The sequence below is a fragment of the Solanum stenotomum genome, chromosome 9 (genome assembly GCF_019186545.1).
Source record: "Solanum stenotomum isolate F172 chromosome 9, ASM1918654v1, whole genome shotgun sequence".
Lineage (NCBI taxonomy): Eukaryota > Viridiplantae > Streptophyta > Magnoliopsida > Solanales > Solanaceae > Solanum > Solanum stenotomum.
In genome coordinates, this window is record NC_064290.1 from 15,416,020 (window position 1) to 15,430,752 (window position 14,733).

At 31.7% G+C, this 14,733-nt stretch overlaps 3 protein-coding genes across 4 annotated transcripts in view; all 3 read left to right on the top strand.

Moving 5' to 3' along the window:
- Nucleotides 1-14,733, top strand: part of LOC125876796 (oligouridylate-binding protein 1-like) — a 377,725-nt gene that overhangs the window by 340,912 nt on the left and 22,080 nt on the right. The gene's annotated exons all lie outside the window — the stretch shown is intronic.
- On the top strand, nucleotides 559-14,005 carry LOC125876810 (FCS-Like Zinc finger 13-like). 2 transcript variants are annotated; one of them, XM_049558069.1, is made up of 3 exons: nucleotides 559-1,269; nucleotides 1,360-1,552; nucleotides 13,843-14,005. In XM_049558069.1, exons 1-2 carry the CDS (start codon nucleotides 713-715, stop codon nucleotides 1,508-1,510), a joined length of 708 nt encoding a protein of 235 aa, XP_049414026.1. In that variant the 5' UTR covers nucleotides 559-712; the 3' UTR covers nucleotides 1,511-1,552; nucleotides 13,843-14,005. The 2 variants fall into 2 exon arrangements, with proteins under 2 accessions (XP_049414026.1, XP_049414025.1); XM_049558068.1 differs by lacking the exon at nucleotides 13,843-14,005 and having other exon boundaries at nucleotides 1,360-1,719.
- LOC125876809 (FCS-Like Zinc finger 13-like) lies at nucleotides 12,845-14,005 on the top strand. The gene is made up of 2 exons (XM_049558066.1): nucleotides 12,845-13,555; nucleotides 13,646-14,005. Exons 1-2 carry the CDS (start codon nucleotides 12,999-13,001, stop codon nucleotides 13,794-13,796), a joined length of 708 nt encoding a protein of 235 aa, XP_049414023.1. The 5' UTR covers nucleotides 12,845-12,998; the 3' UTR covers nucleotides 13,797-14,005.

Consider the following 14,733-nt stretch of genomic DNA (forward strand, 5'->3'; position numbering starts at 1 on the left):
TATTATATTGTATAGTAATGTAAGTATCATTTTAATAATACAATATTTGCATCGATTATGTTGTTCCCATCATTTCATAATATTATACACTTGCAATTTGAATAATAAACTTATAATAAAAATAGGGTACATGATATAGCTATTATAAAAAGGTAGTGTAGATGATAAAAAAAAAGATTATGAAATAATAATTAAAAATAAAATGAGAAAAAAATAGTAAGATAACAACACAATCGCACCAAATTTACATAGAATGAGTTTTTCGTTACTTAACAATAAATTTCAATGATACAATACAGTGAAATTTAAATAGTAATTAAAATAACATAATATTTAAACTAACAATAGAATACAATCATCCAAACAGGGTACTAATATTTTTTTATTTTCACATTTAAAAAAAATTAAAACTTATAAGTCTCGATTATTTCATTAACCACTAGACCATATTCTTGGACGTTTGGAATCCAATTTAATAATGGTACTAGTGAATAGAATAAAGTGACTCTATTATTTCACTTCATTTTTTTATTTTTGTAGGGCAATCATTTCTCTTTATAATAATACCAACCTAAACCATGGGCTATCCAACAACTCCATCAATTTCCTAAACCATCTTTTATAAAGAGCTCTCCAAAAACACTAACTTTTAGGCAAAAACACCTCCATTTCATTTCTCATAAATCCCAATTTGAACTAAATTTCTTCAATCATGATAGGCAATAGATCTAAGCCGGTGATCGGAAAACTCACCGGTGCAGCTTTTTCCGGTAGCCGGACGATGGATGGTGCTACCAGCCCAAGAAGTCCACTTGATTTCAAGTTTCCATCACCAAGAGGCTTAAAAAGCTTTGATTTCGGTGGAGTTGGATTAGCTATAGTAGCTGCACTAGAAAAGTCCGGTGGTAAAAACGGCGAAATTCCGGCGAACAAAGCCGTTTACAACCGGAATTCAAAGAGATCCCTTCCAATTCCGGTGATTTTGCCGTCGAAAAATTCAGCTAGATTTAGACCAGAAATTGAGGAAACAGAGATGGATAGTTTTGAAGAATATACAATAGTTACTTGCCGTGCACCAGGTAATAAACCGTACACAAAAGTATACGGTGATAGAAGTAAACGGGAAAACAGAAAATGTAATCGTCCAAGCGTTTTTAACATATCTCCGGCGAAAATTGGAAGTTTTCCGGCCGAACAAGATTCTGATTTTCTCAGTTCATGTCACTTGTGTCAAAAAAAGTTACATGGCAAAGACATATATATGTATAGGTATGCCCATAACATTATTATTATTTTATATCGCGATCAAATTTATTAGTATTTTTATGTAGATATTAAACATTCGTTCATAAATTTCAGGGGCGAGAAAGCATTTTGTAGCACAGAGTGTCGGTACAGGCAAATAGTGATGGATGATCAGAAAGAAAAGTGTAGTTCAAGATCTGTTGATGTTGCTACTTCACCTTATGAGAATGGACAAATCTTTTCCACTGGAATTCTCGCTGTTTAATCGATAAATTAATATTAGTATATATAGAACGTTCGTAAATACATCTATCTATATATACTCGGGAATACTTATAAACATTATGAGAAAAAGTTCTGTAACCTTTTTTTTTTTTTTTTTTGTATTTTCCCCCAATTTTGATTTGGATGTAGAAATGGAAAAGCTTAAATGTAGTAATTGAAAGTTTTGAACTACACTTTTATGTTAATTTATCTCTAATCTTCTCAAAGTATCTAAAAGTTTGATGTTAAATTAAGCATACAAAGAAACTAATTTTTTNGGAATTGTAAGATTAGATTGAATTAGGGTATTTAAGGAGTTGTTTGAATTTAGAATTTTAGCACTAGTTAGATTTTGGGATTTTAGGACTAGTTTGAATTTGTGATTTTAGGACTAGTTTGAATTTGTGATTTCAAGACTAGTTTGAATTTGTGATTTTAGGACTAGTTTGAATTTGTGATTTCAATTTTCAAGACTAGTTTGAATTTTGAATTTAGGACTAGTTTGAATTATTATTGAAGTTGAACTTAGAATTTGAACATGAACTTGAACTTGAACTTGAACTTGAACTTGAACTTGAACTTGAACTTAGAACTTGAACATGAAATTAGAACTTGAACATGAAATTAGAACTTGAACTTAGAACTTGAACTTAGAACTTGAACTTGAACTTAGAATTTGAAGTTAAACTTAGAACTTGAACTTGAAATTAGAACTTGAACTTGAACTTAGAATTTGAACTTGAAATTAGAACTTGAACTTGAACTTGAACTAGAACTAGAACTTGAACTAGAACTAGAACTTGAAATTATTACTTTGGTCCTGATGTGTCATGTAGGAGAAACAGGCCCAATCGCAATGATGAAGGCGATATTGATCCTTTACTTCCACCGATATCAATTTTTAATCAAAATGGTCTAGGATCTAAAAAGCGTAGAAAGCGAGGCTTCACTGATATGGAAATGCAATCAGCTTTGACACATATTTTGCTTAATTGTCCGGAGATTCAATCATATGTCAAGTAAGTGTTAAAAATATGTTATTAAATTACATACTAATAAGTGATCATTAACTACCGAAATACTTGAATGTAAAATGATCAGCTTGTTCGTAAACACATGGGGTAATGAAGCCATCTATATAGAATTTTCCAAATGGCTGAGGAACTATGTAAGTGTGCAATCCTTCAATATTTAATAATATATTCATGTTATACTAAATTATATTACTTGAAATAACAATCGCGTAGGTTTACGATGAATACTCAAGTGTCCAACATTTGCAAGTAGTGAAAGAAGTAGCCCTTAGACCTAAATCTCAAGTACTGGCAATGAATAAGTATTGTGTCAATGGTTTAAAGTTTCAAATTGAAGAAGTATCTAGGAACAAGAAAACAAATATTAGCGGTGTCTATATACAAGGTGATGTTGATGGTACTGGTCAAACTATTGAATATTATGGTGTCATTTAAGAGATTATTGAAGTAAGGTATTCAGGTTGGCCTAATAAGAAGATTGTGTTGTTTCAGTGTGAGTAGTTTGACCCATCACATAGAGGCATAAAGGTGGACCATCAACATAATATAATTGAAATTAAGCACACCAGGAAATACAGAAGCTATGATCATTTTATTATTGCACGACATACTAAACAAGTGTATTACACTTCATATCCATTGCATAGAGACAAAGTTGATTGGTGGGTTGTTATAAAAAGTAAGCATGTGGAAAGAATCGAAATTGACAATGTCTTAGATATGGCATATCAAAATGATGTTGCAATTGTTCAACAACAAGTTGATGTTGAATTGGAAACCACACTACAACATCCTCAACACATATTAGAAGAAGCTGATGATGAGATATTGAATGTTGAGAAAGAAATATCCGAGAATGAGGAAAATGAATCATTTGATGACGAAGAATGGGACGATAATGAAAATGAAACAACCGAGGAGGAAGAATGGGAGAATGATGGAATTGAAACAAGCGAGGAGGAATAGTGTAGAATGAAAGCTAGCTAGTACATATGTAAGTGTATTTTACTAATTTTATTTAATTTATGATTTTTATATATATTATTACATGTAAATTTGCATACAGATGTCATCAGGCGGTGACGGTGATAGACATCGCGAGCATCTTGGAGTTAGCCAGACTAAACATGCTAAGAAGAAGAAGTCTAGGAGACCAATAGATCCTGAGGATATTGTAGGATCTATTTCTTCTGCGCCAGAGCGCATCAGCCATGATACTCATTTATTTGTTGTTCCGTTTGGTACGGCGGATCCTCGACAATATTATCCTAATTATCGTCGGCCAGTCGATGCTTCATCTACTTCACAAGCATTGCCTTCACGACGCTATGAGGACCTACCTTTACAGGCTATTCGTCGAGCACGACCCTTATCGGCAGGTAATCCATCTCCCACAGGTACATCTCCTCAGTTATCTGCCATGAGGCTTGGAGATTCTAGTAACGAGCAGTTAGATGCTATGGCTGGTACGCCTCCATTGACTTAGCGTTTTGTGCATCCTGATGTATCACCCTCGTCTGCAGCTGTACCTAGTGCTACACCACATGATACGATGTCTGCTCTAGCTCCTGGCCAGAAGGACAGACTTGGTAGAGTCATGATTGAGCCGGATGGATCATCGTAAGTTTGATTTATTATCTATTTGTTAGTTTATATTATTTATTTCTTATACTTTAATATATTATTCATGAACTAACATATTTATTATGTGTTTTGCAGGTGGCATCCTGCAAAGGATGCTTCCCGGGCTTTAAAAGAGTGTGTTAGAAAACTCTATACACAAGCTTATCACTCTTGGAGCGAGATTCCAAACAGTATACGTCAGGCAATGTTTAATAACTTTAAGGTATATATTTTTTAGTTAAGTTTAGTATACTTTACTTTTTTTTACTATCGATTTAATTAATGATATTCAAATTTTTTTCAGACTATGTGTACTTGGGAGTCGAGGTACAATTTGGTCATTTGGACCACATTTGAGAAGAAGGCATCCGCCAGACTGTCTAGCAGGCTAAAGAGCATTCGGGATAGTGGTGAACGTCCCGGTTGGATGCTGCCTCATGTTTTTGATGAATTGGGTCAGTATTGGAACACAGACAAGTTTAAGGCAATATCAGATCAAGCCAAAATGGCTAAAGGCAGTCTTAAAGGTGGCTCGTTGCACACCGGAGGTGCAAAGACGGTTGGAACAATTGCACGAGAGATGGTAAGTTCTAATTCAAACTTTTAAATAAATAATTAGTTGATACATATATATCGTTATAAATTTCAATTTTTATTTATAGGAAAAAGAATTGGGACGCACTCCTACTGAACCAGAGGTTTTCAAAAAGACTCATGTCAGGAAGAAAGAAAATGAGTCGGATCCGGATGTGTGGGTGGAGGAAAGGGCCGAACGAACTTTTGTAAGTTATTTAATATGAATAATATATATCAATAGTGAATATATTTATGATATGTATATATATTGATGTCAATACTTATATTTAATATGCAGAATACATTTCATAAGTACGTCGATGAGAATCTAGATAGTTCGGTTCAATTGACACTTGAACTGTCCACTCAGATTTGGAAAGAAAAAGTGGTAGGGGGACACACAAGGGTAGATTCTATGGTCCAGGCTCTCGCAACGATGTTAGACGCCTTCAGTCAGGCTTAGAAGGTATTGGATCGTCACGTCAAGCTGAGGCACTTGACGGTGTTCAAATTGCTGCTATATCGGATCAAATAGCTAAACTTACAGCGGCACTAGCAGAGTCGGAGTGGAAAAGAGTAGCTGAACAACAAAGCATGAGTGAGACCGTTCAGCAAATCAAAAAACAAGTGATGAACCTCGCTCGTCGACCTACTACTTCGGCTCCCAATGACACCGACGACGAGAGTGATAAGGATGATTATGTAGATCTCACTCCCTAGTTTAGATCTCTGGACATTTATGAACTTTTTGAAATTTTAAAACGAATTTTAAAAGACTTTATAAGTCTTTAATTTATGATTTAGATACTTTTGAATGTTATTTTAAGTTTGTTGTTTTATGTTTTGTTTAGATTGTTTATAATTGTGTGTGTTTGATTGGGTTGAATAGTATAGAATTGAATTGAATTGCATTTGCAGGTGGGCAAGAGTTGTTACTGTCAAAAATATTGCAGAAAAAGCGACGGACAGCGTGGTTTTGTCCGTCGTTTTTTTAAGTTTTTAAAAATAAAATTTCCAGAAAAGCGACGAACAATGTCCTTTTATCCATCGCTTTTCTAGGATTTTCAAAAAATAAATTTCCAGAAAAGCGACGGACTGCGTCGCCCTTTAGAAAAAAAAATGAAAATTAAAATAAAGTGACGCAGTCCGTCGCTTTTAAAAAAAAAATCAAAAAAAAAATAGTAAAAAAGCGACTCGGTCCGTCACTAAAAGAGTCGCAGTCCGTCTCTAAAAGCGACGCAGTCCGTCGCTTTTTTTAAAATGATGTTGTCCGTCGCTTTCTAGCAACGCAGTCCGTCGCTTTTTGAAAAGCGTCGAGCTAAAAAGCGACGGAAGTGACTGCGTCGCTTTTTTGGTCAAAAGCGACGCAGTCCGTCGCTTTTGGCCGTCGTTTTTTGACAATTTTTCAGTAGTGAATGTTGAAATTAGATAGATTTCATTGGGTTGTCATTGATTTTCTTAAGAAAGAAAAGCGACGCACTTTCGTCGGTTATTTTTCACGCAAAAATATAGGGAAACTGTTAAAAAGAAATTGTTACTTTTTTTTTATAAAAAAAAAAATCAATGATCCTCCATCAATTTTAATTTTTTACAATAACTAACAGATGAACGCTGATTTTTAAAATGCAAAATTGCAGTTGAATAACATACATAGATATAAAGAAATCATAAAATTAGTATTTTGTGTTAAATGGTACATAAAAGAAATAGAGTTGAAGGGTAATCTTTTATTATTATTTTTTGTCTTTCACTCTTTTAGAAAAAGTGTGATGCACACACTCTGTCACACCACTTACAAGTGCCAAAATGGAACATGAAAATTGGAGTTGAAGGATTAAAATGGAACAAGGTTGAGATGGAGTGCCAAAATAAAATTTAAGGACAAGTTTAAGAGTCTGCATATGTGTTTTGCCTTTTATATATTTTCCTCATTTTGGTCATTTCGACTTTTAGAATCTATAAATAATTTTAGAGTTAATATCTTAAATGGTCACTCAACTATTAATTGTTCACTTAGAAAGTCACTCAACTTTGAGTTGTTCACATAGAAAGTCACTCAACTTTGTTTTATAACTCAAAAGTCATTCAACTATTGATATTTCATTTAGAAAGTCACTCAACCAATTTAAATATCCTTTCATAAAATTTGTTGAAATTTAATTTTTATGTTAAACTATTTTTTAAAGAAATAATAAGATATTTATTTTAATTATTTTGTTAATCTGAATTATTCAATTATATATTTTTTTAAAAAAACGTAACGTAGCAATTGACCCCAAAAAAACTTTTTCCATTTCAGCAATTATATAATTGGAATTAGATATGTTAAAAAATGATCCAAACAAAGAAGAAGAAGTTGGAATTGATAAGAAGTAATAAAAACTACGCAGCACAGTACCCTTTTTTTATACAAAAAGAAAAGGTGAAAAGAAAAATTATACTTCAACAAAATGATTAAAATAAGCATCTTATTATTTTTTTTAAAAAATAGTTAATTTTTTTTTTTTGTATTTTACAAAATTTAATGAAAAAATTAATTTGGTGATTTTTTAAGTAAAATATCAATAGTAACGTGACTTTTTAAGTGAACTATTAATAGTTGGATACTTTTGAGTTATAAAACAAAGTTGAGTGACTTTCGAAGTGAACAACTCAACGTTGAGTGACTTTCTAAGTAAACTATTGAAAATTGAGTGATCATCTGAGATATTAACTCAATAATTTTGTCATAGCCTTTTCATTTTTTACTATTTTGTTTCTAAACTACTTTGATTTGTTTTAACTCAATAATTTTGTCATAGCTTTTTCATTTTTATTATTTTGTTTCTATACTGCTTTGATTTGTTTTTACAAGTCAAAGGTTTATCAGAAATAATTTCTCTACCTTCCGGTAATGATAAGATTTGTGTAAACTTCCTTTTTCTAGATTTTATTTTGTGAAATTATATTAAATATATAATTATACCACAATAAAATAAGGAGTCAACTTATTTCAATAAAAAAAACATTTTCCTTCGCAATATCCTTCTTTTCCTTGTTTGAGAAGCTTTAAACGAGCCTTAAGTAATGCAATTAATTGGTCTCTTCTTCTTGCTTATGAAGTTATATGTTGTAATTATATTGCCTAATACAATCAATTAAACATTTTGGGTGTGTTTGGTACTTGGAAAAATGTTTTTTCTCGAAAGAAAAATATTTTTTTTACTTAATTTTTTGATAGTTGGTTAAAATAGAAATAATTATTTTCTTAGGCATATTTATATATTAGAGAAATAATACATAATAAAATTGGTGATGGTTAAAATAGTTAATGTTGATAGAAATATAAGGAAGATTGAAGATTAGAGCAAGAAGAAGGCCGGTGCGTTGCGATCTCTATCTCATAGTTTCCTACCTATCAAGCACACCCTATACATTCTTGTTTATAAAAGCTTTATTTAGTATTTTTTTTGTCTCTAATTATTTGTCTATTTTTATTTTTTTAGTTGTCCTTAATTACTTGTTCATTTTGACAAATAGGACAATTTTTTACCTATTATATCCTCAATTAATTACTTTGAAAAATGTAGAACTTTTTGAAAATCTTAAATTTTTAATTGATCCACTTCATAATTAATAGGGGTAAAATGGTAAACTTACTATGTTAATAATTATTTTTTTAATAAGTGTGACAATTTAAAAGTGGACAAATAATTAGGAACAGAGGGAGAGAGTATAATATAATATAAATAGTATTGCCAACCCTTTAATGAAGTTAATTTATGGACCACAAAGGTTTTTCTAGTAGTAAGCATTTTTTTTTATTTAGAGATATAGGTTTGAGTTCAAAAAATATACTCTTTGATAAAAAAGAATTAATCTATAAAAAATCTGAATTAGTTCATCAAACACCATATAAGAAATTTCATAGAAGCAATGGCATATAAAATATATTAATCATAAAAATTATTTTTATTTTATATTAATAAAGTAATAACTTTTTAATTTGTATTAATCGAACATCAAATAATTTTTTTAAAAAAATAATAGAGATAGTACTGTTTGCAACAAATTTTAAAGTGATAGAAATAAATTGCAATCACTCTATCCTTGAAGACAATATTTTTCGAGAGGATGACTCACAAGTCTATGATACTTGCAATAGTTTGGGTCATTAGCTTTTCCAGTTTCATCGGGTCGCTTCATCTCTAGCAAGTCAATGAGCTTTAACTCGAGCAACTCATCAAAAATCTTAGAAACATCAGAATCCAAGAAGGGATATTATTTTCCTTGCATCTCCCTTTGAACGTGCTTGGAAAGCCGTTCTCATATTTTGCTTCATGCCCTCATTCGTAGTGATCTTCGCAGGCGACACATTAACATTCATGGATTCTTTATTGTCATATCTAGGCACAAATTTACTCCATCTCTTGCGTTCATGCTTGTCGCTTCCTTTGCGAGGGTCTCGGACATATGTCATATCTTTTTCAGCAGAGGACATGCTTAACTCTATATCATAAGCGTGAGTAGCTAGATCTTCGAAGGATTTTGGTTTTATTCCTTGTAAGATGTAAAGAAGCTCACAGTGCATTCCTTGAATACACATTTCAATTGTAGAAGCTTCACTAAGCCTATCCTTGCAATTTAGGCTCGCGTTCCTCCATCGATTTATGAAATCTATAACCATTTCATCCTTCCTTTGGCGAGTATTTGTGAGTTCTACCATGCTCATCATACGCCTTGTGCTATAGAAGCGATTGAGAAATTTGTGCTCTAGTTGCTCCCAACTATTAATAGAATTAAGTTCGAGATTTGTGTACCAATCAAAGGCATTTCCTTTTAGAGAGCGGACAAACTGTTTGACGAGATGGTCTCCATAGGTTCCATCATTATTACATGTCTCCACGAAGTATGCAACATGCTGTTTTGGATTTCCTTTACCCTCAAATTGTTGAAATTTTGGAGGTTGATAACCAGCAGACATTTTGAAGTTATCAATTCTCGCAGTGTATGGCTTGGCATACATGTGAGAAGACTTGGTGGAGACTTCATACATATCTTTGATAGCGCCTTCAATAAACTCTTTCAAGCGATCAAGTGGGATCATTCCTTCAGAAGAAACTGCATCTCATTAACAAGCGGTGCTTTCTTCGCAGGATCTCCGATCTCTTGAACTTCGACACACTTTCCAGGCGCATGACTCTCTTCTCCATCTAAAAGTCCTTCCATCATATCCATCAACTTATCAATTCGATACTCTTGGTGTTGTACATGCTTTGTCAATCCTTCAACCAACTTTGTCAGATTTGTGAGTTGTTCCTCAAGAGAGGAAGCAACAGTTACCATCGTTTGCATGATCATTGGAGATGTAGGAGAGTAGCATGGATTGTCGCGTAAGTTAATCTTCAACGGAATCACGTTACGCGATGCATGTGGAGATGATTCATTAGTTGAATCATAGTTCTCCCTTGTGGTAGAATTCTTGGAACCAGATTGCTCAAGTAGAGCAAATGTCTCCTTGATCTTTTCAGCAATACTGTTTCCTCTTTTCAAAGCATTTGTGGAGGAACTTGCTTTTTTTGGAGTTAAAGACCCAAAATAGGAGTTGATGCGGACGACACTTGCAGTGTTTGTTGTCCTAGCGTAGCAACTTTGTTTCTCGTAACGGCTCCGAAACTTCCAAAGGTAACATCAAGAATGCCTTCAACTTCAGTAGAGAACTTGGAGCTAGTGGCCTTAGAGGCAGTTGATCGAGAGTTGTTCTGCATGGAAGTCATCTCGATGTTGTTTGATGCTTGAAAAGTTGAGATGAGAGGTAGAGATTGTCTCACTGGACATGCCAATTTGTTTGCAACAAATTTTTAAGTGACAGAAAATAAATTACAATCACAATAAAAAATGAAGAAACATAATTTTATTCATCAAGATTGTGGGTACAATTCTGTTCCTCCCTTGATTCTGCTCTCTTAAGATTTATTTGGGGCCGTTAGTGGCGTATTTCTCGAACTAGGATGATTTAGAGTTGACTTCTATAAGAATATTCCATGACTTTTGTGGAATATTCAAGATCTTGATCTTTAAAAATACCCTAAAGTTTATGGGATATTTTGAGATGTCTTTTAAGGAAATTTAGTACCCTTTATATAGACATAAACTATGATGTCTTATAGAGTCCACAAAATTTCAATGTCTACAAGTAATATTCTAATTTGATTAATTTTTGTAAGAAAAAAACATCAATTTCATATTGTTAAATTGCAAGTGTTACTTTTTCCTTCATCGTGGAGAATCCTTCATTTCAAAAGGTCTTCAATACTTTTTTAAAAAATCGATTTTTCCCTTTTTCAAAAAGAATAAAATCATTAAAAGGGTTTTTTTTTTTTTTTTTTTAAAAAAAGTACATTGTGGGTAGAGCCATCAATATGGGCTAGGCCCGTGGGCTAAATAAAAATTAATTAAAAAATAAATAAAAAATAGAGTTAAAAATAACAAGAGTCTAAACTCAATATTTGTGTAAAGTTTGAACTATTACAATTTAAATACAAATTATGTTTATAAAATATGTACTACATAAAATAAAAATCTCCTAAAATTTTTAGGGAATCACTACATAGATCATAACCTATGAAATATTGTCATAGTTTTTGTATTTATTATGATCATTGAAAAATAATTAGGTTAATATTTCTATTTTTAGCTATTTATGCTTTTACTTGAAATCAAACTTAATAAATATTATAAAGATAATTTTATTTGTGTATTTGATTAACAAATAGTAACAATAACACCATGTAATATTGTTTTGTCGATATTTATGTTAATATTTTTAAATTATAATTTAATTTAAAAAATTATAAAAAATATTTTTGTAAGAAAAGAGGGTTGACCCAGAAAAGCCCGTAGCTCACGTACTTGTTGGCTGGACTGACCATTTTTTGACCCACACAAAAAATGGATTAGCCCGATATGGCCCGTCAAATTTCAAAGTGTTGGCCCGAATGGGGTGGACTAGCACATATTGACCGCTCTAATTGTGGGGTTATGAAGGGTAGTTTCGTCATTAGCATCTACAACGACTTCTGTGATTGTGAACAGAGAACCCATAGATCGCTTTCCTATTCCAAAAGCAATAGGCCCCACATATTCCATTAGTCATAGTATGGGTCCCACCACACAAAAAACAAATACAAAAGGTGGGGCCCAGACTCCATTAAGTGGTCCCATCAATAATTACTATCTTGACAATCTCTCTTGATCCAATTGACACGTATACCTTTAGCCGGAGAAGTAAACTTGCCGGAATCTTTTGATCGGCAAATGTGGGTCCTACATAGGGATTGGGTCCCAATCATTAGATATGGACGTTTCTTGAAATATTGGTCATTTGACAAGTGACAATTTAAAATATTGCTTTGGAATCCTATTTTTTTTATTTCTTATTTAATTTTTATGATTATAAAGTTTGAATTAGCTTTCGTTTATCTTGATTAATTAATTGAGTAGAACATATGGAAAGAATTATCTACACTCTATTTGAATGGTTGTTTTCTGTTGTTTTATAATATATCGTATTATATTATATTGTATAGTAATGTAAGTATCATTTTAATAATACAATATTTGCATCGATTATGTTGTTCCCATCACTTCATAATATTATACACTTGCAATTTGAATGATAAACTTATAACAAAAATAGGGTACGTGACATAGCTATTATAAAAAGGTAGTGTAGATGATAAAAAAAAAGATTATGAAATAATAATTAAAAATAAAATGAGAAAAAAAATAGTAAAATAACAACACAATCGCACCAAATTTACATAGAATGAATTTTTCGTTACTTAACAATAAATTTCAATGATACAATACAATGAAATTTAAGTAATAATTAAAATAACATAATATTTAAACTAACAATAGAATACAATCATCCAAATATTTTTTATTTTCACATTTTTAAAAAAAAATAAAATCTATAAATCTCGATTATTTCATTAACCACTAGACCATATTCTTGGACGTTTGGAATCCAATTTAATAATGGTACTAGTGAATAGAATAAAGTGACTCTATTATTTCACTTCATTTTTTTATTTTTGTAGGGCAATCATTTCTCTTTATAATAATACCAACCTAAACCATGGGCTATCCAACAACTCCATCAATTTCCTAAACCATCTTTTATAAAGAGCTCTCCAAAAACACTAACTTTTAGGCAAAAACACCTCCATTTCATTTCTCATAAATCCCAATTTGAACTAAATTTCTTCAATCATGATAGGCAATAGATCTAAGCCGGTGATCGGAAAACTCACCGGTGCAGCTTTTTCCGGTAGCCGGACGATGGATGGTGCTACCAGCCCAAGAAGTCCACTTGATTTCAAGTTTCCATCACCAAGAGGCTTAAAAAGCTTTGATTTCGGTGGAGTTGGATTAGCTATAGTAGCTGCACTAGAAAAGTCCGGTGGTAAAAACGGCGAAATTCCGGCGAACAAAGCCGTTTACAACCGGAATTCAAAGAGATCCCTTCCAATTCCGGTGATTTTGCCGTCGAAAAATTCAGCTAGATTTAGACCAGAAATTGAGGAAACAGAGATGGATAGTTTTGAAGAATATACAATAGTTACTTGCCGTGCACCAGGTAATAAACCGTACACAAAAGTATACGGTGATAGAAGTAAACGGGAAAACAGAAAATGTAATCGTCCAAGCGTTTTTAACATATCTCCGGCGAAAATTGGAAGTTTTCCGGCCGAACAAGATTCTGATTTTCTCAGTTCATGTCACTTGTGTCAAAAAAAGTTACATGGCAAAGACATATATATGTATAGGTATGCCCATAACATTATTATTATTTTATATCGCGATCAAATTTATTAGTATTTTTATGTAGATATTAAACATTCGTTCATAAATTTCAGGGGCGAGAAAGCATTTTGTAGCACAGAGTGTCGGTACAGGCAAATAGTGATGGATGATCAGAAAGAAAAGTGTAGTTCAAGATCTGTTGATGTTGCTACTTCACCTTATGAGAATGGACAAATCTTTTCCACTGGAATTCTCGCTGTTTAATCGATAAATTAATATTAGTATATATAGAACGTTCGTAAATACATCTATCTATATATACTCGGGAATACTTATAAACATTATGAGAAAAAGTTCTGTAACCTTTTTTTTTTTTTTTTTTGTATTTTCCCCCAATTTTGATTTGGATGTAGAAATGGAAAAGCTTAAATGTAGTAATTGAAAGTTTTGAACTACACTTTTATGTTAATTTATCTCTAATCTTCTCAAAGTATCTAAAAGTTTGATGTTAAATTAAGCATACAAAGAAACTAATTTTTTTTCTGTATGAATTCAAATTAATAGCGCCTCATAATAATTATCGAATATGAGATTAATTTTATATAAGCTTGTGTTGAATTTTTCTTTTTCTTCTGTTTTTTTCATTTGACTTTTTTGTATACATTTTGGTGTTATATGAAGTAACCCAAAACGAACGATGAAAAGCATGGAATACAATTATGGTAATGCTTTTTTTGTGAAAAGTAATAATGTAAAAATACGTACTATATTTAAGCCAAACGTAAAATTTAATTTAATAATTAAAATTCAAAAACAAAATCTCCAAAAAAAGCAAAAAAAAAAAACTTTGATTAGAATTTTATTCATTTTCAGAAGAGCTCTAACTAAGGTGGAAAATATATTCATTTTATTATTATCTTTTTATGTTCTTTTCATATGTATCTATCATTTTCAAAGAATTAAAAAGTTGATGTAAATTAAGCATACAAAGAAAACAGAAGCATTTTTATTAGTGAGCGCATTGGACAAAATCAAAAGCACAAAAGAGAAAAGGCAAACAGATTTTTTTTTTATTAAAATCATTTTATGGACAACCATTAAGACTTTAAAGAAAAAAATGTTTGGCCAATGAAAAAATCTTAAAGATTTGATGGTAATTAACTTTTAATTGATTATTGGATAGTATTTTTCTTTGATTTTT

Coding starts and splice junctions, on each gene's coding strand:
- LOC125876810 (XM_049558069.1), top strand. CDS start 713: ATGATAGGCAATAGATCTAAGCCGGTGATCGGAAAACTCACCGGTGCA. Junction 1,270..1,359: donor AAAGACATATATATGTATAG/GTATGCCCATAA, acceptor CATAAATTTCAG/GGGCGAGAAAGCATTTTGTA.
- LOC125876809 (XM_049558066.1), top strand. CDS start 12,999: ATGATAGGCAATAGATCTAAGCCGGTGATCGGAAAACTCACCGGTGCA. Junction 13,556..13,645: donor AAAGACATATATATGTATAG/GTATGCCCATAA, acceptor CATAAATTTCAG/GGGCGAGAAAGCATTTTGTA.